The following is a 24,308-nucleotide window of genomic DNA, read 5'->3' on the forward strand; positions in this document are numbered from 1 at the left end:
CGCCCCCCGCCGATCGCCGTCCGCCGTCCACGAAGCGGGCACTGCCCGGCCACGCCTGCCCCCCCCCCCCGGTCCCTGCCCCACACACCTGCCCCTTCCGCCCGGGGCACCGGCTCCGCGCCCCCACCCCGCCCCGGGGCCCAGCCCGCGGGGTCACGGCTGGCGCTGCGCGTGCGGGCGCCAGATGCGCATCGCGGAGGAGCGTGCACCTGCGCGCGGGCCGGGCGCCTTCCCACCCAGGACTCCGGAGTAGAACCGTGGCCCTGGGGATTGTTTACACGGCGCCGTTATTTTTAAAGTCCCGTGGACATAAAGACGGGGACACCTGTGTTACATAATCCCAAATGCGTGGCCAAAGCCGCCTGCGGACGGGGCGGTGAGGCGGAGCAGATGGAGTTAGCCAGGTGTGGCGAATGGGCCCGACGTGGAGATTGGACTGGGCTCCAGGGCTGGGTTTTGGCGATGTTAACTACTCTTCTGGTGTTTCAATAAACCGGGGAAGGGAAAAGTCATAGACACACACACACACACACACACACACACACACACACACACACACACACACACACACACACACACACACACACACACACACACACACGGTATCAGACTGAGAAATACTGGGCCTTGGGGCGGGATGTTCCCACAAAAGATCAAGAAGATGAAGTTAAGGAAGTAAAAAGGGAAAGCCCTAAAAGCTTTATGACTTTAGGAACGAGTGTGTGTGTGTGTGTGTGTGTGTGTGTGTGTGTGTGTGTGTGTGTGTGAACTTTTTATATTTAAAATATTAAACGGTGCAATCATGGAGGGTCAACTGAAGTAACTCCTAAGAAAGAATAAGGCGGCGAGAGAATTGTCCAGACACACGATTCATCCGCGGTCAGGAAGGCCTCTGTTGGCCTGGGCTCAGCGGACTCGGTGGTGTTGTCTGTCAGGTGTCCAGGTCCCTGGAGAAGTCACGATAATAGAACTTAACCCTCTTCCCAAGAAGCTAGTAAGAGACTGCCCAAAGCTGCTGCTTCCAGTCCAAACACTAGGATACAACAAGAAAGCATTTTACCCTAAAAAGGAAGGATTGAATTGGTCATTTATTTAATTCAACCTGCCCTGTTCCCCGGTAAGTGACCATTGATTCACGCAATCACTGAAAAGGAGAGACAGCTCCAGCCAAGGGCAGGGCACAATCTGGTCCATTTGAGATCATGTCAGGCTGAGTTATCCCTGAACTGTCCAGGCTAGACTCCAAAGCCCAGGCCACAACCAAAGCTGTCAAGGTTGAGACACTCAAATTTTTATTTTTAAATATAAAATAGCAATTCATAGAAAATATTTAACAGTTCATCCCTGGGGACAAGCATATTTCCATACCCAGCCCCCTCTGTGCGGGAGATTGGTTTGCCACAGGCAAACCTACCAAACTCCTCAGCATGGACATTTTAGAAAAAAATTCTGACTGTCGTTTAATGTTGTATCTTTAAATTGATGACTCGTTAGATGCCTTTCTCATCTCTCTATTTATGTGTTGGAATTATGCTGTCTATCAAGGTTGTATTCTTTTTCCCTTAATGTGAGAATAGGAACATTTTGACATTTTATAGAAAACATTTTCTGTGCATTGTTTTGATGGTTCTCATTATATGTATGCCTGCTAATGTAGTTCACCATCTGTCACTGTTGGATAGTCGAGTCTTTCCATTTTTGCTACACTTTAAAGTTTTGACCACATTTCATTCTTGCTTAGCTCTATGGCTGTAATCTCTGAGAATAACACTGAGACAGACATCTCATCACCCTAGTTGGGGGGGGGGCTTAGCTATCAGTCAAGAAATGAAATATGGAATGAGAGAAGATGGGCTGGGCAATTCCAATCAGACATTCTGGCTGTTGATTTATGATCATGGCTAGAGGTGGCAAACCTGGTTAAAATGCATTCTTGTTTCTTAGGTTCTTGATTTGTGTTTTGATTGGATCTAATTATATTTTCAAAATATGTGGTAACAACTTATGGATTCTCTTCGGTGCATCTGTCCATTTAATTTCTTAATCTACTCTATGCTTAACCTACATTGATAAGTGTTAGGCAGTGAAGCTACCATTTTTCATTGAATCACTCATATTTGCTACATCTCTTATGGAATTTCTTTTTATTCCTTTAACTTGTAATTCTCCTTTGAAGTACAATATTAAATTACCACTATCATCACCAATCTGTGTATTCTTAGCCATTTTCCTGCTTTTCTGTCTTTACACTAGTCCCACACTAATTTAATTGTTATATGTATGTTGGTTTTCTTTGGTGATCCTGGGTTTTTGAACTCAGGGCCTTATGCTTGTGAGGCTGATGCAGTTCCCTTAAGCTGTCAGCCCTGTTTTTGTTTTTTTGTTCCTGTGAGAACCAAGCCAAGACCTACCTATTTTTAGGATTCCCATTGTTGCTGGGATCTCAGGCATGTGTCTCTCTGTCCAGCTTCCCTTTGTGGAGACCACACCTCATGCAATTTTTTTCTGCGTGGACTGGCCTCACACTGCATCATCCAAATCTCAGCTTCCCATGGTTTTGGATGTATTTTAAATTCTAGTCCTCTATTTTTCAGTACAGAGAATTGAACTCAGGGCCTTGTTTTAACACTTACGCCATGCCCAGTATCCTTTTGATTTTAGATTGGTTTTCAAATAGGATCTTCTGCTTACTTTGTCTGGACTGGTCTGAAATTGCAATCTTCCTGCTGTGTTGCTGGGATTATAGGTATGCACCATCATGCCTGACCCTTTCCTCTTCTCTTTTAGAACACATCTGGCCATTCTCTATTTAATTTTCCATCTTATCTTTATAATAATTTCATCTAGCTTTAAGAAAAAGTGAGCATTTTTCTTCAAGTGGAATGAGCAAGACATTTACTGGAGAAGCATCATCTCTGCATTGTTAAGTCTTGTAGGAACAGTGCTCCACCCAGCTTAGTACAGGCAGCCCTAAATCTTGATCTGTCTGCACAATTAGTGAGCCTAGGCCAGTACTGGTGGTCCAAACAGGAGTCCAGAGATAGGTGGGGCAAGCTGAGATGTAACACAAATGAAATTAGAAGTATAAATGGATCAGAAGAACAAACTAATCTCCCTGTAAGAAGTTTCCCAGCCAGATTGATGTGTGTGTGTGTGTGTGTGTGTGTGTGTGTGTGTGTGTGTGTGTGTGTGTGTGTGTGTGTGTGTGTGTGTGTGTGTGTGTACTCATCCTGGGGCTTGAACTCAGGCCTTGGATGCTGTCCTTTAGTTGTTTTTTTTTTCTTTCTCTCTCAAGGCTGGTGCTCTACCGCTTGAATCACAGGGCCACTTACGGCTTTTTGGTGGTTAATTAGAGATAAGATTCTCACAACTTCTCTGCCCTGGCTGACTTTGAATCATGTTCCTCAGATATCAGCCCCTGAGTAACTAGAATTACAAGGCATGAGATTGATTTTGAGATGACTGAAAGTCCAGGGCATCCAGAGACATTGTGATATGCTCTAGCCTAGTCCAAGTCCCTCGATTTCCTAATGGATCTGATTTGTTCTAGCTCTACTGTCCAATGTCTGTTTTAGTCAGACCTCAATAGCTAAGACAGCAGCCCTGTCTGCACTAACATTCCTTCCCCACCACCCCCACAATCATCTGTGCTCAGCCACTTGTTGATGCGGCCCAAGTTTAAAGTGTAATAAATCACATATCATTGGGCCAGGGATGGACTGAGGGAATGGAGTGGAATGCATGTTCACAAATACTAAATTATTTACAATCAGCATCGCTCTTTCATTTAGTCAGTCCTCTTAAATTTGCATCAGGGTTGAAAATTTAACAGTTAAAACCATATAAAAGGCATCTGTTCTTTAATGGTGTGCATGGTGGGGATAGATAGAATACATAATAATCTTAGAGCCCTTTGCTAATATTTATTGGGCACCTTGTGTGTTCCACAAGCCCTTTTCTAAGTAAAAGGAAGTGGAACATCAAATGAGAGTTAAGATCCTGTCCTCATGGGATTTGAATGCTCTTGGAGGTGGGGTGGAAAGATAGGAAATGTAAAAAATGAACCATTAAAGCTGGCACCAGTGGCTCACACCTGTATTCTAGCCACATATATCTATTCAGAAAGCTGAGATCTGAGGATCATGGTTCACAGCCAGCTGTGCAGGAGACTTTTATGTCCATTAAAATACAAAAAGAAAAAGGAAAAAAAAGGAAGTGGAGCTGTGGCTCAAAGTGGTGGAGCACTAGCCTTGAGCAAAAGAAGAAAAGAAAAAGAAAGCAAGGTCAGGGTCAGCATCCAGGCCCCGAGTTCAAGCCTAATGTATATATAATATGTATAATATTATATATATTATATATATAATATTGATATGTTCTGAAAGAATGCCACACATAGTCAAGATTCAGAGAAGTGATAGGCATAATCATCAGAGATTTTAGGAAGATCTTTTGGATATGTAACCTTTAATCAAAGGGGAAGTGGAGACATATGGAGAAAGAGCGCTCTAGCAGAAGCAAAGGTCCTGGGGCATTTGTAGAAGCATTCAGAAGACCAGAGAAGAATGTATGAGGGAGTAGGTGACAAGCCAGACAGGTTTGGGTGGACTCTATGGGTCTATGGGTCTTGATTCAGGGGCCAGCTCTAAATTCTGAGTGGAATGAGAGGAACTGAAGAATTTGAATACAGGAATGTCATGATCCTACTTATCTTTTGGAAGGTCCCCATCAGCTGCTAGATGAAGAACAGAATTCAGCAGGGCATGTATGAATTCAGTGTATGGGGAGAGAAATAAATGTGTTTCTCATAAACTCCAGGATAGGATTTCAGAGAAAGAAGTGAGTACTCATATGCTTCTGTTTACTGAGCCATGAAAATACTGCAGGAGCAGGTGTGACGGGGAAGTTTGGGCCATGCAGAAAGACAACTGATAAAGCAGTGGAAGGTTTTAACATTTAAAAGAAAAGTCTGGGATGCAGATGTCCATTTCAAGGATTTCAAGTGTGGGCTGAAAGATGTGTCCAAGAAAATGAATGCACAAAGGAAAGAAAAAATGTTGGGCTAAACCTAGGCCCACCAGAGCTTAGAGATCAGAAGATTAAGTATGTAAAATGGTTCATACATTTTGAACTGGTTTAAAAAATACGTGTATTGGTTTTAACCATTATTGTGAACATTATAACAAGTAGATGTTAATGGCCAAAGGTAAACTTAATCGAACTGCATATGAGCTACCCCTCATCTCTACCCTTTCTTTAGAGCCAACCAATTACTTTTGATGGTTCCTGAGTTTCGGAATTTCTAATGGCTACCCCCTATGAAAAGACTTTACTTTCTTTTTTTTTTTTTTATCATAATCTTCAAAAACTCATAGGAAGTTTTCCTTTTTTAAAAAAAAGCAAAGATAAAGATTCAGTGTAGAGATCTTTTTAATTGGATCAGAAATATGAGTGGCTGAGAATGTTTGGCTAAATCACTAGTACAGTAACTTCAAGAGATGCTCCTTGGGGGGCATAGAAAGTCAAAGAAGCATAAAGGAGTTTTCTCACACTCATTTCTTCTGGGTAAAACAGTGTATTGTGTAAATGCATTCCTGTGTATGTATATGCGAGAGAGAGAGAGAGAGAGAGAGAGAGAGAGAGAGAGAGAGAGAGAGAGAGAGAGAGAGAGAGAGAGAGAGAGAGAGAGAGAGAAACACTCATATATGCAACAGGAAGGAGAGCAGAGAGCGATCTCATTTCTTTGACTGCAAGACTGGCCTAGAAGTAGGTCACAAGGTTACATGGGGAACCCATTTCCTGCTCTCATCTGGAAATGACCCACAGCCCAACTGTAGCTAACTGAGAAAAGGTTCAGCTACTGCGTCAATACTGTAATTAAAAGAAATAACTTCTTTAAAATATAGGAAGAATACTATGAATGTCTAAAGTGTTGGCTACCAGTTCAGAAATCTGTTCCTGTTCTAATACTGGGTCTGTGGGCTGACAAGCAGTAGGTCTACCGCCCACAGCTCTTTTGATGAATAGCTTTCAGTTCTACCAAGGGAATCTGTGGTGAGAGAAAAAAAATGCATTAATGTCTGATTGATTGGTGTGCCAGTTAGATTTCAGGTTAATGGATTAACTTAGAGATTTTTACTTAGGGTATCCAAGTATTCAAGAATGATGAGACATATTATTACTAACTTGCCTTAACATACCACAGGACCCTCCCCCATCCCCCTACAACAGACTTAAAAATACAAAAGGAAATAAAGTAGTAAAGTTGTCTATGATGTCTGAAGCTAGATTCTATAGCACAGCAGGTCTCACTATACTGTCATTACTATTTTTTGGTATGTTAGAACATTTTCGCAGAAGTTCAACAGGGTGGTAATGAGAAAACAGACATTCCAGTGGTTTTCAATTGGAGCAGAACCATCAAATATATGATAACACAGCATCACTATTAGATCATCTCAATTACTGAATGCCCCAGTCTTCGTTTTTTTGGGGGGGTAGGGGCAGCCTTTTGAGACAGGGTCTTCCTATGTAACTTAGGAAATCTTAGAATTTGTGTAGCCAAGACTGACCTCAAATTCTCAATCCTCCTGCTTTAACCCTCTAAGTGAGTGTTGGAGTTATAGACATGTACCATCAGAGACAGCATATCTTAGCTTTAATTCACTCCATATATATTTTTGGTGGGGAAGGAAGGAAGTATTGGGGTTTGAACTCTCATGCTTGCTAGGCTGGTGCTCTACCACTTGGCCATGCATCTAGCACTGTTCTTGGCTGGTTATTTTGGAGATGGAGTCTAGTAAACATTTTTGCCTAGTTTGGCTTCAAACTATACTCCTGATCTCAGCCTTCTGAGGAGAGTTGGTAACTTATTTTATATTATTTTATTTTATTTTGTCATGGGGCCTGAACTCTGGGCCTGGGCACTGTCCCTCAGCTCGTCAGCTCAAGGCTAGCACTCTACCACTTGAGCCACAGCGCCACTTCTGGCTTTTTTCTGCTTATGTGGTGCTGAGGAATTGAACCCAGGGCCTCAGGCATGCGAGGCAAGCGCTCTACCACTGAGCCACCTTCCCAGCCCCAGAGTTGGTAACTTGATAGCTTTTTCCCCCCAAAAGTTTTTAACACTTTCCATGGTAGCTTTTGAGACAAATTAAATAATGTGTATTAAACTGTATATTTAAACAAACAAACAAAAAGCATTTGCTGGGAACTGGTGGCTGATGCCTGTAAATTCTAGCTACTCAGGAAGCTGAGAGCTGAGGATCACAGTTTGATGCCAGCCTGGGCAGAAAAGTTCCCATGAGATTCTTATCCAATAAACCACTTAGAAACGGAAAGTGGTGCTGTGGCTCAAGTAGTAGAGCATTAGCCTTGAGCACAAAGAGGCTCAGGGACAGAGCCCAGGCCCTGAATTCAAGTCCCACAACTGACAGGGGGGGGAAAAAGCATTAAAAAAATCCTGTTTTGCTGGGCACTGGTGGCTCATGCCTGTAATCCTAGCTACTCAGGAGGCTGAGATCTGGATTGCAGTTCAAAACCAGCCCAGAGGCTGGGAAGGTGGCTTAGTGGTAGAGTGCTTGCCTAGCATGCATGAAGAAGTCCTGGGTTCAATTCCTCAATACCGCATAAACAGAAAAAGCTGAAGTGGCCCAGTGGCTCACATGGTGGAATGCTAGCCTTGGGCAAAATTGCTCAGGGACAGTGCCCAGGCCCTGAGGTCAAGGCCCAGGACTGGCAAAAACAAAACACAACAAAAATCAGCCCATTCAGGAAAGTCTGTGAAACTCATCTCCAATGAACCACCAGAAGACTGGAAGTGGAGGTGTGGCTCAAGTGGTAGAGTGCTTGCCTTGAGCTGAAGAGCTCAGGGACAGCACCCAGGCCCCAGGTTCAAGTCCCACAACCAACCAAAAAAACCCTGGTAAAAGCCATTTTATTTTATTTTTGTGTCAGTTGTGGGCCTTGAACTCAGGGCCTGGGCACTATCTCTGAGCTCTTTTGCTCAAGGCTGGTACTCTAGCACTTTGAGCCACAGCACCACTTCCAGATTTTGAGCAATTGATTGGAGGTAAGAGTCTCATGGGGACTTTTCTGCCCTGGTTTGAACTGCACACCTCAGATCTCAGCCTTCTGAGTAGCTAGTATTACAGGCATGAGCCACTGGAACTCAGCTTTAAAAAAAAATTTTTTTATGCCAGTACTGGGGCTTGAACTCAGGGCCTCAAGCTCTCGCTTGGCTTTTTTGCTTAAGTCTGACCCTCTACCACTTGAGCCATACCTCCATTGTGGCAAGAGTTCTTTCAAAGCCCTCAACATCTGCTTCTTTGAACTGCTTTTCTTTTGTTAGTTTGAAACTTTGTTCTCCAAAAGCTTTAACTGCTAATACTTGGCAGAGAGGAAGAGCACTTCAGGACAGGTGTGTTTGGCAAAGAACAAAGGCCTGTCCCTAGGGATATGAACTTCAGGCAAGATATGTTAAGGCTTGTTTAGTGGTCATTATAAAATCCAGGTGGTGGTGGATTCTGATGACCTGCTGTGTCACTGGATGTGTGGATGTGTGTGTGGGGGGGAGCGGAAGGGACATGAGGGTGATGTTTATACATGGCAGGTATAAAAAAATAAGAGTGATTTCCTTCTAGTAATGAGCTTGTCCCCCAATTGGCCAGTAGGGATTTGAGGCCAAGCTAACTAAAAGGAAATGAACTACCTTCCTTAATATTTTTTTTTTGTGTGTGTGTGTCAGCCATGAGATTTGAACTCTGGGCCTGGGTACTGTTCTTCAGCTCTTCAGCTTAAGGCAAATGCTCTACCACTTGAGCCGCAGCGCCACTTTCGGTTTTCTGGTGGTTCATTGGAGATAAGAGTCTCCTGGACTTTCCTGCTTGGGCTGGCTTTGAACCATGATTCTCAGATCTCAGCCTCCTGAGTAGCTAGAATTACAGGCGTGAGCCACCGGCACCCGGCCTTCCTCAGGGAGAATTACTGGCATACCAGAAGTTCTGTATATGAATTGGATTTATCGATCAATGGGTTGTTGAGGTTGTTGTTGTCTCATTCCTGGGGCTTGAACTCAGGGCCTGGGCACTGTTCCTGAGTTACTTTATTTTTGTTTTTACCGGTTTTTTTGTTTATGAATATGATGCATCTTGATTGGTGTCATTCCTTTACCATTCTCACCTCCCTTTGATTCACCCTTTCCCTTATTTTTCTTATTCTGTGGTATCTTCCACGAGTTCTTGACCACATTTTCCTCTTTCCCCACTTCATTTACCACCCACCCTTGCAAGTACCCATAACTAGTACTTATTTTGTTGGACTTTGACTTTGTCTTTCTACAAAATTACACTATTTGGGATCTCCATAGATTCTACTCTACTCCGATTAGTTCATTTGTAACCATGTGCATTTCACCCTACCCCATGTTTATTCTATGGGTATAGGCTCATTCTAGCTACCACAAAGGAGGGAAACCATTCAGTCTTTGTTTTTCTGGGTCTGACTTATTTCACTTATTATAAGTTTTTGTAGATGTTCTTGAGCTTATTTGCTCAAGGCTGGTGCTCTACCATCTGAGCCACAGCTCCACTTCCAGACTTTCCTGTCTGGACTTTGACCTGGAACTTCAGATCTTAGCCTCTTGAAAGGCTAATATTCCAGGCGTGAGACACCAGGGCTGGGAAGGTTTTTTAAAATCAGAATGGGAATAAGGATAAGCTTAGGTCTTCTGGATTTGTGGTACTTAAGGCAGAAAATTCACAGGATGTGGCACAGCTGTTAGTTTGTAGCAGGAAAGGCCGGTTAACATCGTAGAGCTTGCAGTTCAGTACTTTTCTTCTTCTGTCTGTAGATTTCCGAGAGACCTTTCTGCCTATGCTGGAAACCGTTTCACTGGAATGGATGACAGATGGGTTAATAAAGAGCCAAGTCAGAGATTGGACCTTTCCTTGTGTGAAGAAGAAACTGAGAACCAAGAGCAGACGATACCACCGAGTGAGGAGGCCCAAAGTCGAACCCCAGAGAGAGGCGAGGCTCAGGATTTGGAGGCTCCCAGGACTCCCCTCCAGAGGATAACACCACAGGAGGAGGCCCAAAGTCGAACCCCAGAGAGAGGCGAGGCTCAGGATTTGGAGGCTCCCAGGACTCCCCTCCAGAGGATAACACCACAGGAGGAGGCCCAAAGTCGAACCCCAGAGAGAGGCGAGGCTCAGGATTTGGAGGCTCCCAGGACTCCCCTCCAGAGGATAACACCACAGGAGGAGGCCCAAAGTCGAACCCCAGAGAGAGGCGAGGCTCAGGATTTGGAGGCTCCCAGGACTCTCCTCCAGAGGATAACACCACAGGAGGAGGCCCAAAGTCGAACCCCAGAGAGAGGCGAGGCTCAGGATTTGGAGGCTTCCAGGACTCCCCTCCAGAGGATAACACCACAGGAGGAGGCCCAAAGTCGAACCCCAGAGAGAGACGAGGCTCAGGATTTGGAGGCTCCCAGGACTCCCCTCCAGATGATAACACCACAGAAGGAGGCCCAAAGTCGAACCCCAGAGAGAGGCAAGGCTCAGGATTTAGAGGCTCCCAGGACTCCCCTCCAGGACATACATGCGCGTGACAGCTCTAGGGAGAGCGACCAAGAAAGTCCGGATTCCATGATTCGGAGTCTAAGGTCAGAATCCCCCAAATGTCCAGCAACCCCAGCACGACCTGGCAGAAGAAGCGACCCGTGGCTCAGTGTCTGCCCTGCTACACCCAAGGTCAAAGTAAGTAAAGCCTCCTTCAGCTCTGGGTGGATTTGCAGGTGTGTGATAGACCAGCCTCCCGGGTGACTATGGCCTCTGACCTATGTGTGAGTGGAAATGACAACACAGTGAAAACAACCAACAGAAATGCATGTCTTGTCCCTTTGTCGTCTCAAAACCTATCCATGCCAGCCATGATTTGGTACTGGACACAGTTAAGTGTTGGGTGGAGAAACGTTCTTAGTTAAAGAGTACTAGATCCGGAAGGAATATGGGGATCTACACCTAGCCTGTGCTCTTAGGAGAAAAGCAAAGCCCCAAGAGATAAGCTCAGCCAATGGCAGACCAGATGAGCCACGTGATCTGTGGGCTTCCTTGATTGTTCTTTTCCATTCTGACAGCTGACTGTATTTGGGGGTAATTAGTTACAAATGTTTCCTAAACTGGGAAGTTCACTGAACATGGTTATATGTCTCAGCTGCTGTGCTCCCTAGACTTCCTCTCCTCTCCTGCCTTAGTGAAGTGCAGACTCTCCCTAGGCAACTTCTTGGTATTTCTATACATAGGTAACTTGTTGGTATTTCTTTAAAAATCGAGATGGCAAGGAAGCAATGGTTGCTAATAGTTACCTACTCCTTTATCTTTGCCGTGATTGGTGGAGTAGATGACTGATGTAATTCAAGCCAAGGTTGGGACCTTGGTAACTCTTGAGTGAACTCTGGTGCCATGGTTTGTGGTGCTCTCAGATGGTATTAGCTCTGCTCTCTGCTGCTCAGCTTGAGGTCCTTAAGAACATTCAAATAACATCTGTGATGCTGCGTGCAGGATAGTCGCTGCCAGCGGGTCCCTGTAGGGCCTGCTGGGTATGCAAACTGTGTTTAACAGGAGTTGCTAAGCTTCTTGTCTGAACTGCATACAAATTAATATGTCCAAGGGTCCATTGGTAGATTTTTCAGTGGTTCAAAGACCATCTGAGTGATCATGCTTTTTGATTTGTCCTTTTTGAGATTCCATGTGCGTAAGGCACATAAGACCCAATCTTTGTCCATAAAGACCTTACCTTGCAGAAGAGACCGGGGAGGGGGACAGAGGGAGAATGGGAAGAGTTGTGCCTATAGATGTTCTGTGATAAATGCTTCAAGAATGCTGGGAATTCTCTGGGCTGATTCTCAGGGGGAAAAGAGAGGGAGGGGGAATCAAGAAAGGTGAAGAAAGGCTGTAACTGGCAATGGAAGTTGGTACAGTGTTGATAGCTGGTAGAGAACAGGCCAAGAATGTGGCTCAAATAAGAGAACAGCAGGCCGTAAAACACGATATGTTTACATCTTCCATTCATTTTAGTGTTCACAACTTAACTGAACATCTTGCTATGTGAGCAGACCCTCTGTGGGCACAATCCCTTTACTGCTTTCAACAGCAGGCCCTTAAGATGAATAAAGAGAAAAACTGAAGCAATAATTAAAGTTCAGATCATGCATGGTGGAAGAATGGCAGAAAATGATAAACGAGAAATTAGGAATTAAATTTAAAAGTATCAGGGAAGACTTCCAAAGGAAGTAGTGTTGGAGAAGAACCTTAAAGGAAGAATTGGAATTATCCAAGCAAAGAGGAAAATGAGAACCCTAGGAAAGGAAAAATCAAAACATCTACCACGTTTCCAAGATAGAAGTGCATATCACACTTGGAAAACTGTATGTTATTTAGTATGACCAGCAAAGAGGCAGGAAATGAGGTCAAAGTAAGAAGGCAAGAGATAGATCAGGATTTTTATTGAAGTGTTTAAGACTGTCATTAAATGTACAGATCTTAAAAAACAAACCACCCCTGAATTCATGTGTAGGGCGGATGGGATCAGGAGAGTATTGTTAGCAGTTCTGCTGAGAACAGATAAGCGACACAGGCACGGCAGGGACAGCCTGAAAGATGTCGGGAAGCAGTGACTGTCATGATGGAGGAGTTGTGGGGAAAAGAAAGAGCTAACATTACGGTGAGGCTTGTCACTTGACTGAGTAGTGGGTATCTTGAATCAAGATAGGAGACAGTGGATGGGGAAAGACACTGGGTTTGGAGAAAAGCAGATAATATAAATAGTTGGATAAATGAGTTAGAGATCCATTTGGATATCTATGGCATTTAGGAAATGGGTGAAGTCATGTGGGGGGATAAAGCCATACAGCTGCAGTGCCTGAGTAAGATAATGCCAAGATTTGAAGGACAGGCAGAGAATAAGTTTAGGAGGGAAGCTGGGAATGCAATTGGGAAACAATTACTTTATGAAAACTCAGTTTGGATCAGAGGAGTGGTAAGTGGTGATGGTTTGCTGAAGACAAGTCTGCAAAGGAAGGAAATGTTGCCTGAGTTCTTCTTGGCCCAAGAGCATTACATGAATGACTTCACTGCTCCATAAGGAATTCCGAACAGCGTTGCTCAGAAATAAAAGCGTCCTTAGAAGATAGTAAGGTCCCTAAACATATTGAACACTAGCTTGAACAGGGTTCTATTGCAACACTAGAGATGTGATTCAAGCCTCAGGTAGTCTTTCCCAGTCCTAAGATACTATGATGGAAGTGTTGTCCTTCTGGGAAGTTCTCTCTCTTTTCTCAAGCATGTTAGAAGTGGCTGAGAGATTTCCCTTCGTTTCTCTTCTCCCAGAATCATCCCTACAGAGCTATTCAGCCTATACTCTCTGGAGTTCATTTATACTTAACCTTTGTTATTTTTCCAGAACTTTTCAGTCTAGTTTAGTTTCAGATCTCTTCCTTTCCTAATGGTGATTATCAATATTTTCCTTCCTAACGTAAGTGGGGTTCGTGAATTCTATTGCCCTTCTTATTTCCAGACTAGAAGAATAATGTTGTCTACCCTGATATGAAAACTTGCCTTATTTCCTGACCCCCCAAATTATCTGGGCTTTCTGAAATTTAAAATCTGATTGAAATATGACAAGACAATTATTCCAAGTGTGTATCATCACTGTTCCATATGTTATAGATAACATTTTAATTTTCCTGTGATAACCAGCATTGCAAAGAACTATTTCTCAGGGAATGATTTAGTATTCAATATAAATTCATTCAATATAAATTCAACTGAGAAATACCATTATGTAATACAGTTTTGTTTATCTTGAACTAATATTCAGTCCTCATGATAAACTCACTGGAAAACCATGCTTTTTTGGTGAAGGCTTTGACTACAGTCCCCTACAAATTCTATGATGTATTGCAAGACCCTTGTAAAAATCTTTGAATGTGGCAACGACACACGTTTCTTCACTTACACGTTATTTGCACAATCTGCACAATCTGCAGCTGCTTCATTTCTCATCATATAAATAATTTATTGGATTTTTATTGATAAGTCCAGGAGTCATTCTTTGTATTGTCAGATTCCTTAGTGAGTCATATGATAGTTTGGCTTCTGCTTCTACACTGAAAAAAATATAGGCAAAGGCCATCAAGCTGTAGTAGTGCAGAGAGTGGACATCGGATTCCATCAGGGTCCATGTGGGCTGCTATATGCTTACAAATCCAGAGTCCAAGCCTTCCTCTGGTCCCAAGCACTTAGGTCTAATGCAATTCTGCTTTTTGATCTTACTTATTGGCTCTGCTTAGGTCTAGGCCTATGTCTCCTTACTGTCTACACTTGGAGGAGTCTTTCACATTCTTCTATTTATTGGTAGTTGGTTATAGCTATTGCAAAGTTCTGAAATCTTTATTATTTTAGAGTATTATTTTAAATCTCTTTAGTCTAATTCATAGAGCGCTTCTCATTTAATACTTTATTTTAAGTAATTAAGTAAAACTGAGAACTTCTTTTTTGTGTTTAGTTAAATATTTCCCATATAATGTGATTACTTCTGACATTGGTTAATTGAAAATTAATAGACAGAATATTTCTTAAGAGGTAGAATTCATACCTGTACCCATTCGTGTCCAGCCCAACATCTACTTCTCAGCACCAAACAAATATTTGGATGAATAATTGAGGGTGTGTCAGTTTGATCTATGAGAACCTAAAGTAAGTATTGTATAGGAGACTTTAGTGTCCTTATCTTTAAAAATTGAAGTTAGGACTAGAATTGGTGGATTTCATAGCTAGGTAGCAGAGTTTGCCTAAGGGTAAGGATGGAATTTAACAAATGGATTCATGTGTTGACCCCAGGAATCAGAATATTTAGAGATGAAAAAAAGGAATATTTAGAAGTGAGATCATGGGATGCTGTATTAAAAAATTAGAAGTATCCAGTATAATACAACTACTTCACAATGAACCAGAAAACCTTTCAAGGCCTTTTAAGCAATAACTTTCTTTTGCATTTATCTAATAAACATGGAACTTTAAAAAATTAACCCTATTCACCTTTCAGGGCCTGTCGAAAAATCCAATGATTTCTTCAGTGGGGAAGTCTGCCTCTCGAAGCTCTAAGCATTTGAAGAGCACACCTGGTCCACTCATGGATGAGAGGACCTCATTGTCTCTGGTCAATGTAAATCCATTCACCCCAGAGTCCTACAGAAAACTAATCCATCATTCAAAAGGCAAGAGGAAAACCCAAGGAGATCTGTAAGCTCACAATTGTCTCTTATTTTTAAGAACTCCTATGATTAAGTGATAAGAAGAAAGCATTCAAATATGGTTAGGAATAAGAACTCTATTTGCATGAAACAAACAATATTTATGTGGCCATCCTCACTGAGTGTCAATGCTGATTATAGGGATCTTGGCATTTTTCCTATTCTGATGTGTACTTCAGATGGCTTCTTTATAAAAGAGTTGAGTAAGCAGTAGATGTCTCACTTCAGTTAGGAGGTGGATGAGCTAAAGAATAACATTCAAAGGTCTCCTTTGCTTAATATGAAGCTAGCAGAAGGCAACGTGTAGTTCATATTTCAAACAGCCCATTGCTTCTTCAAGTTGAGCTCTGTGACTGGCAAAGAGAAATACAGTGAAAGTACTTTAATTTCTCCATAGGTGACAGGAGATTGATAAAAGAAAGGTAGTGGTAGTTTCATAAGAGCTGTAAAAAATACAGAAAGCCAAACTTCACTATTGCATAAAAGCCACAGCATGGTGGAAATGGCTCAATTAAGGATCATGAGTGTTACTCAGAGACATTACCAGGTTTCCTTATTGCATTTTTTTTTTTACAGAATGGAATTTTCTTTACAGAATGCCCCAAATGGAGCAGCCATTTGTGTTGCTATGCACTCAGTGAAATAAATGCAAAAATAACAATCTAAACTTTGAAAAACATTTAATGTCTCATGTTGTTTCTTAGGAGTCAGTGCTGATGTGTTTTTGAGTCTGGTAGTCTGAACAGGTTGAATAGGCTGAACATCTAGTTTACTTTGGCTTCCAAGAATCTCATTTGCTGTAGTCCTTCAAGAGTCTTTGTGAATTATTATTTAAGATAGTGACTCTACCCCCTCCCTGAAACCAACAGGCAAAGTGCTAATATGTCCTTGAGTAATATCACTTTAGAGAATACTTTTCTCCCTTATTGTGTTGCCGTTTTTTGAAGGATCAGCATGTAGTATTAAATGTAAGCCACACATAGGAATCAATTTGTTTCATGAATGAAGTGTCATCCACTTGTAATTTGCACTCCAAACTTTTCTAAAAGGGAACTCGAGCTGGCCATTCATCAATTTGAAATCTTGCTCTCAGAACTGCAAACCCCCCCCCCCCCATGCAAAAAGTATGTTCCAGTAACTTCTGCTTGTAAACTAAGGACAGCTCCATCTATAGTCTACCTGTGATTGGAGTTGAAAGCCAGGTTCTAGGGGATGTAGGTATTGGAAAGGTAGTGTTATATGCCAGTGCTTTGGCGTCTGATGTCATTTCCTTAAATTTTTCTTTTAGTTTGATCATTTTTAAAAAATTGGTGAATGTGAACAACCAGTGTAATTTCTTTGAGACTCAGTTTTATCCTTTGTGAAATAGAGAATTCAACTTTCCTGAGAAATTTATTATTATTTATTTTTAATTTTTTTATTTTCTTAAGGTACAAAGGCGTTGGCATGCAACAAAGCAGTTTAGGAATACAATGCCTCTTGGTCAATGTCACACCTGCCAACATTCTTCCCCACCCACTCCTTCCCCCAGTTTTCTTCATTGTTAAGTTATGCATTGCATTTTTTGTCCACTTAACAATTTATGTATGCAATGCATCTCAATCTGTGTCATGCCATCTTCCCCCACTTGACTCACCCCTTCCCTTTTTTTCTCAGTTCTGTTCAATGTATGATGCATTCTTGCCTGCATTCTGCTCCCTTCTCCCATTCATTCTTCTACCCCTTTCCTCTTGTGCCCTTACCATCATCTTGCAAGTACTCATTTCCTGGTACTTATTTTGTTGGGTGTTGACTTTCTAAAGAATACTCTCCATAGAGTCTGTTATATTTTATTTAATTCATTTATAACCGCTTGGATATCACCCAGTGTGTTCACTTATAGATTTATAGGCACATTCTACCTCTCACAAATGAGGGGAACCATGCAACATGTGTTTCTCTGGGTCTGGCTTACTTCATTAATCTAATTATTAACTAATTGTGTAACCTCGAGTGAGTTAGCCATTTTGGGCCTTGAAGATGTTAATGCTCATTTACAGTTTCAGGTATGTTCTGTGTTCACCCTGGTTCTTAGCATGTGGTGATCTACATACTGAAACCCCACTCTTCCCCCAGTCAGCTCCCACTGAACCTTTGCTTTCACAAGCTCTCTACTTATAGAACTGGCTGCTGTCCTTGGTATTAAGTGATGCCTTGTTCTTATCCTGTCCTAGGTTCTTGTGTTGAAATCTCCTGGCCATCTCTTCCCCTAAAGATAAATTCAAGGCAGGGGGGTGGGGGTGGCTATTGCTTTAGGTATTCTTGAAACCACAGAACCTAGCACAGTATCAAGATGTAAGTGTATCACATACTGACAAAACTTGATTTTTATGTACTTTCTAGTGAGGGAACCAGTGCAGAGGAAGGCAAAGAAGAGCAAGGGCGGCCTGCCAAGGTGAGTGCGGCCTTTTCACCAAATAGCACAACTTACCCATTTCATCCTATTCTCTCTCTCATCTTCTCAGTTCCCCTCATTCCATCCCCTCCCTCTCCTACTTACATCCTCCTCTCTCTCTTACTTTTCCCAGCCTCTCTGGGCCCCTACCCCTATCTCTCTTCTACCTCCTACTCTCCTCACTACATAGATACACTTTTTGTTGTTGTTGTTGTTGTTGGTCGTGGGGCTTGAACTCTGGGCCTGGGCGCTGTCCCTCAGCTCTTCAGCTCAAGGCAAGCATTCCACCACTTGAGCCACAGCTCTACTTCTGGTTTTCTGGTGGTTAATTTGAGATAAGAGTTTCATGGAGTACTTTCCGGCCAGGGCTGTCTTTGAACCACAATACTCCGATCTCAGCGTCCCTGAATAGCTAGGATTACAGGCGTGAGCCACCAACGCCCAGCCACAGACACACTTTTAGTGCATTGCAGCTAAACTCATCTAGACTCCAGTCAGGCTCTATATTCTTAGTTGTTCTTTTGACAGGCAATACCTGTTATATATTGTTAAAGTATTATCTTTGGCTGTTTTAGAATGAAAGGTTTCTGCTTCTGTTTTTATCTGAGAAAATGGCCATACTCATAGGCTAAAGAAATTTTGGGGGAAAATCAAGATACTTTTGGTTCCCAGATGGAGAAATTGAATGGTGAAAAATGTTATAGATCTAGAGATTTATATGTCAAATAATTAGCCCCTAAGGATGTGCATATATATATATATATACATATATATATATATATTCATTGTATAATACTCACAGTCTTTAATTTGGTAAACCTCCTCTGTCAATCCAGCCTAACAAAATAATAATGTAAGTATTGATCCCAGTATTATTGTATCTTAATTGTGGTAGCAAAAACAATGAGGCATGTTGCTACATGACCAATAATAGAGGCATGGTTAATTATAGTTTTAAGTCATTAGATTATTAAATTGTCACTAAGATTTTACAATGTATGAAAATATGTCTCTGTTCAATATGCAGTATATAAAGAGGCAAATTTTTATATATTGAATGATTACAACAATGTATTATATATTGGTCATACAATTAGATGTGCAATAACTGCCATCATTTCAATGTCTTTGAATGATAGAAACTTAATGTGTTGTTTTCCCAATAATTCCTGAAGTTTTGAAGCAACTTGCTCTTACTTGTATAAACAAGTTAGTATTTTTAAACATCAGCACTTGACTCTCAACCATTGGAGAGAAAAAAGTGCTGGGCACAGAGTTTCTCATGCAAATGCATCTGATTCATGCCTTTGCGACTTTAGCCCTGTAACTTATTACTGTCTCACTTTGCATGTTGTCTCCTGGCTTCAGACAGAAATGCCAAAAATATTCATGAAACATTTAACATATGCCACCCATGGCATTTGGATCTCAGGGGGAAAAGTATCTATGGGAAAATCACCGCCCAAGAAGAACTCACATCTTTGAAATTTCAAAGCAACCTGTGCATACACACAAATCTATACGATGTATGTATTTGTATGTACCTGTGTGGGGTGTGTGTATGTATACATATATATATATATATATATATACACATATAGATATTTAAAATATCTATGGAGGGTCAACAAAAATATTTTTTGTAGGGAGTGAGATGAGTAGGAGAGATGTGGATGAAGATGATCCTAGGCAAAAGAATGTGATTGTCAGTGCTTTGAAGGCAGAACAGGTCACCTGGGAGAGGGAGGTGGGCTTTCAGTCTCTTCTCATAAGAACAATTGGGTGTCAGATTCTGTGGTCTCCTCTTGTATAACTAATTCCTACTACTACTGCTAATAGCTGTAGAAAAATCCAAGTGCAGGGGGGAGAGAGAGAGAGAGAACGCACTTGATATTGGCTAGGTGTAGTTGATGGACACAGATTAGACTTAGATGTTAAAATGAGCTGGTAAATCTGACCTTAGGAGGTCCCAGGCCCTGAGGTCATGTTGGGATCCAGTGTGGCCACACCTTTCCCCCACCTGGCCACACCTCTTCCTGTCCCTGCCCTAGATAAGTCCTGGCCCAGGGGTAGGTGGCCTCTTTTCCTTTTCAGCCATGCATTTCCATCATGCACCGCAGGGGTAGCAGTTCAGTAAAAAATTTTCCTGCCTGAAAAAAATAATGAGCTGGTAAAAATGAAGTTTTTAACCTAATAACATTAGAAGATAAAAGTCCCTGCCAACTGGAATACATTGGGAAAAGATGACTTTGGAAGATAAATTATCTTGGATTTAGATTCACATAAAGTTATGGAGAGTTTACTAAAATCTTCCCATTTTGTCGGGCATTATACTATGAGATATATTTCATACGTTATATGTAAAACAATATTGTATATTCTCATTTAATAGTCAAAAGTACCATGAATTAACATTTTCATGTTACAGATGGGAAAAGTGCTTGAGGTTATTTCCTAGCTGGCAAATGAGCGATGTTACTAGTTTGCCGGTAGGGGGCGTGCTCATTATACAGGATAGGCACAATCAGGACTAATCCTTTGGATGGTTTTGCTTTCAAATTGACTTTTTGGGGGTGAAGGTGAGGGGAGAAATCACAACAAGAATTTGTTGAATTTGAGATGAAAGTATTAGCATCTGGACTTTGTGAAAGGTCAAGAAAGATGTCAAAGGAAGCATTTTTTTAAAAACATGCTCTACCCTATTTCCTGGGATTCCTTCAGTTTAAGATAATAGAGCACTGGATTTGATATGTTTTTGAAACACACAGAAAAGAATAATATGACTAGATAAAAGAAAAAATATCTAAGGATATGTGAAAGGTCAGTGAGAATTGTGTGGAACATTACCATAGAGGATGAGGTCAATGCTTGGGGAGCAATTGCTTCTGTTTATTTCAACCCAAATAAAATCCATTGCCTTCACCCCAGGAGTACTTTTGAAAAACCAAGAGCAATTTATAAATGTAATATGGTTACCTTCTATTGCTCACAAGATGTTTAAGAAGAATTGTTATAATTCTCTTTTATTAAAATATTTCAGAAAAGTCTGCTAGAAGAAATTAACATGGCTTCCCGATATGCAAAGGAATTCTTGGAGGTAGAAAAACTTGGGGTTGGAGCATTTGGTACAGTCTACAAATGCATCAAGAGGCTAGATGGGTGTGTTTATGCAATCAAGTACTCGACAAGAACCTTTTCAGGCCTATCAAATGAGTGAGTGCCTTTGACGTGTACTAGAAGCACAAATGTGGATTCAGAGAGCTGTTTCTTATCCAAATATTTTAAATGGTAGCATTTGTTATCGTTAAAAATATGCCACTTATTATTTTGTTAATGATCATTTCAGGTCATGTTAGGGATCTCTTGGCTTTTACTTTCTGCTACTGGGACTCCTGTTTACTTTTTCTTTTCTTTCTTTCTTTTTTTTTGTCAGTCATGGGGCTTGAACTCTGGGCTTGAGCACTGTCCCTCAGCTCTTTAGCTCAAGGCTAGTGCTCTACCACTTGAGCCACAGTGCTACTTCTGGTTTTCTGGTGGTCTATTGGAGATAAAGAGTCTCATGGCCTTTCCTGCCTGGGCTGGCTTTGAACTGTAATCCTCAGACTCAGCCTCCTGAGTAGCTAGGATTATAGGAGTGAGCCACTGACAACTAGCTTTTGCTTTGTTGTTGTTGCTGAATAAATAGATTTATGGAATGATCTTCCGTTGATCTTTTTAGTTTGTCAGAAATACTGCCAAGAAGGGAGTTACTGCTAATTCATTGGTTTCTCTCTAACTTGCATGAATAGTGTATTCAATAGTGAAGTTTCAGAGACTGTAAGCAAGGAAAAATTATTAAAGTTTGTAGTTCAACCCTAGAACTAATTGTTAAAAGTTTCTCCCTTTGATCATTAAGAAAACAAACATTTTTATTCAGCCAATGCTTTCTAGGAACTTGGTGAATACTTATTATGTTGAATTTAAAATTACAAGCTTCCATTTTTACTCTGAAACTCATCACAGACAACAGTTTGCTTTTCTTGTATTGGAATTTCCTACTGTATAATGAATCTCTTTCCCAAAAATATCTCAGCCCCTGAGACTATATTGAATTCTCTGAGTTTTATATTGATTCCAATGACTAGCTTTTATAGAAAAGTAGAGGCCGATGACATTACAATCAAGTGTCTGATGGCCTTCTTGTTAAGCCCATTAAAATTTTCATAGTGTAGTACAGTGAAATTAAAACCTGAAGCATGTTAACTATTAAGACAGTAAGCACCCTAAATTCAATGAGTTTGGTACCAGGCTGATCAAGGTTCTGCTTTTGGGTTTACCATAATTTTGACTTTGGGCAAATCATATAATTTCTGAAGACTTCATACTTTCCATGGTCTCATGCAGCTATGATGATTGAATAAAATACAGCAGTTAGTACCTGATAAATGTTCTAGAACTATGTATCACATGTTTTAATGTACCTTATCTTGATCAATGCATGTGCATCTGTTAGGAATTTGGATTTGCATGAAGTGTATGCTCATGCGGTGCTTGGACATCACCCACATGTGGTACGTTACTATTCTTCCTGGACAGAAGATGATCATGTGATCATCCAGAATGAATACTGCAATGGTAAGCATATGAATTAATATCTATACAGAGAGAACTGAACTGTATAAATCTCCAGAAATTAATTCTACTTCCTTACGATTTATGCCAATGGTATCAGAGGTGTATTTAACATTTCTGTGCCATAATCTTGCTCAGAAGCAGAGTATCTGGGAGCATGGTTTGAACAGCAATTTTCAGGCACCTGTATTTCTTTCAAAGGTGTTGTGTCATGAGAGCATAGAAGCCAACTTCCTTTACACTTCACACTGAGATTTTAAAAAATTGTTTTACCCTAGTAGGTTGAATGTATAGATATTACTCTTACTATTCACTTGGTATTGTGAAAGAAACAAGCCATACCATTGTGGGAGATATTGAGGGACAACATTGCTTTTTATATTTTCATATCTGTAAGTAGTTATACAAAGGAGTTGCCATTCAATACATATGAATAGAATGTGTCTCAATCAGTGCCAACCTTGTCAATATTCTTACCCATTCCTCCCAATCTACCCCTTCCCTCACTTTTCCTAATTTTGTAAAATATACATTAGATTTTTGGTTGTATTCTCCCCATCCTTCTTTCTTTGCTCACACACCTGAAGTTACTTTATCCTGATGAGGTTTGTGATATAGACAATTACTGGTAATTTTCAAGTCGATTACTCCTACCTTTCTGACCTTTCAGCATTAGCATTCTCATCAGAACATGGGATGAGCACTGGGACCAAACTTGGTAATTTCAGAGATATTCTCCTCCATCCTTCAGGACCATACATACATAGTAGCTAGGAACAGGTGTGTGTGTGTGTGTGCACGCACGCATGTGCGTGAACGTCTTAGATCATAAAAAGCAGTCCTTGGACTTAACATCTAATTGATGGCTAAGCAGTTGACATGATAGCAATTGTGTGGCATTAGCTTTGGAAATGCTTTTCATCAAAATGTTCTGTGGTAAAGCAGAAAAGTGCTGCAAATTGAATAAAAGCTATCAATTATTATCAGGGGTAGCAAGTAATATTTTGGCCATAGTAATATTTGAGCACCACATTTCTTTCCCCCATCAGCCCCCATCTTCAACTGAGCTGCTTTCTTTCAGTAATTTCAGTAACCACCAGATGGCCCTGAATATATAAATCTAGCCTGACATTTAAGAACAGTGAGTTGTGTTAAAGAGTTATTATTGTATGAATGAGTAAGTGAACAAGTAAGAAGTAAATAATACTGAAATGCTAGAACATGGACACATGGCCCAAAGAATGATTGGGTATTTCTCCAATGTCTCCTCATAGACATATTTCCTCTTAACCTTAGCTGTGGTCTTTGTAGAGCTCCTCTCCTGTAAGCTCACCTCGAATCCCTTTTTCTAACAGTCGATATGGGTAAAGAACAGATCCTTTTCTCATGTTTACGATTGAGCATTTGACTCTTCCTAGTCTCCTTCCTAATTCCCTTTTATGGAAATCTAAGATTTCTTGTCCTTTCCTTATCCTCTTCCCCTTTCTACCAAGGAAGCATGGTTTTATTTTCATGACTTTTTGCTGTTAACAAAGACAATATTAAATAACAAAAATCAACAAAACCAATATTCAACCTGATTTGAGGGTAATATAAGCATTTCAACATTTTCAAAAAGAAGGGACGAAGTGATTGTTTCCATGAATTATCATGAACTTAATGATCATTAATCCATCTCAATGTTGAAGGACGTTCTTTCACATTCTATGGGGTTATTCTCTGTTGGTTTTTTTTTCCCAGGTGGAAGCTTACAAGCTGCTATATCTAATAACACTAAGGCTGGCAATCATTTCCAAGAACCCAAACTCAAGGACATGCTTCTTCAGATTTCCTTGGGGCTCAAGTACATCCACAATGCTGGCATGGTACACATGGACATCAAACCTAGTCAGTATGGTCTCTCCTGTTCTTTCTGCAATATACTGTCTTTTTCATACCATCATCTGTGCCCATGTG

At 41.1% G+C, this 24,308-nt stretch overlaps 1 protein-coding gene across 1 annotated transcript in view; it reads left to right on the forward strand.

Annotated features, from left to right (window-relative positions):
• The first annotated feature begins 344 nt into the window (after positions 1-344).
• Wee2 (WEE2 oocyte meiosis inhibiting kinase) overlaps positions 345-24,308 on the forward strand; it is a 31,888-nt gene continuing 7,924 nt past the window's right edge. The window contains exons 1-7 of the mRNA XM_069997374.1: positions 345-376; positions 9,848-10,751; positions 15,100-15,296; positions 17,690-17,741; positions 20,782-20,954; positions 22,234-22,355; positions 24,093-24,239. Coding sequence (XP_069853475.1) covers positions 345-376; positions 9,848-10,751; positions 15,100-15,296; positions 17,690-17,741; positions 20,782-20,954; positions 22,234-22,355; positions 24,093-24,239 — 1,627 coding nt within the window. The remainder of the gene's footprint in view (positions 377-9,847; positions 10,752-15,099; positions 15,297-17,689; positions 17,742-20,781; positions 20,955-22,233; positions 22,356-24,092; positions 24,240-24,308) is intronic.

This window comes from Dipodomys merriami, unplaced genomic scaffold, assembly GCF_024711535.1.
Source record: "Dipodomys merriami isolate MVZ:Mamm:240054 unplaced genomic scaffold, mDipMer1.0.p SCAF_5, whole genome shotgun sequence".
Lineage (NCBI taxonomy): Eukaryota > Metazoa > Chordata > Mammalia > Rodentia > Heteromyidae > Dipodomys > Dipodomys merriami.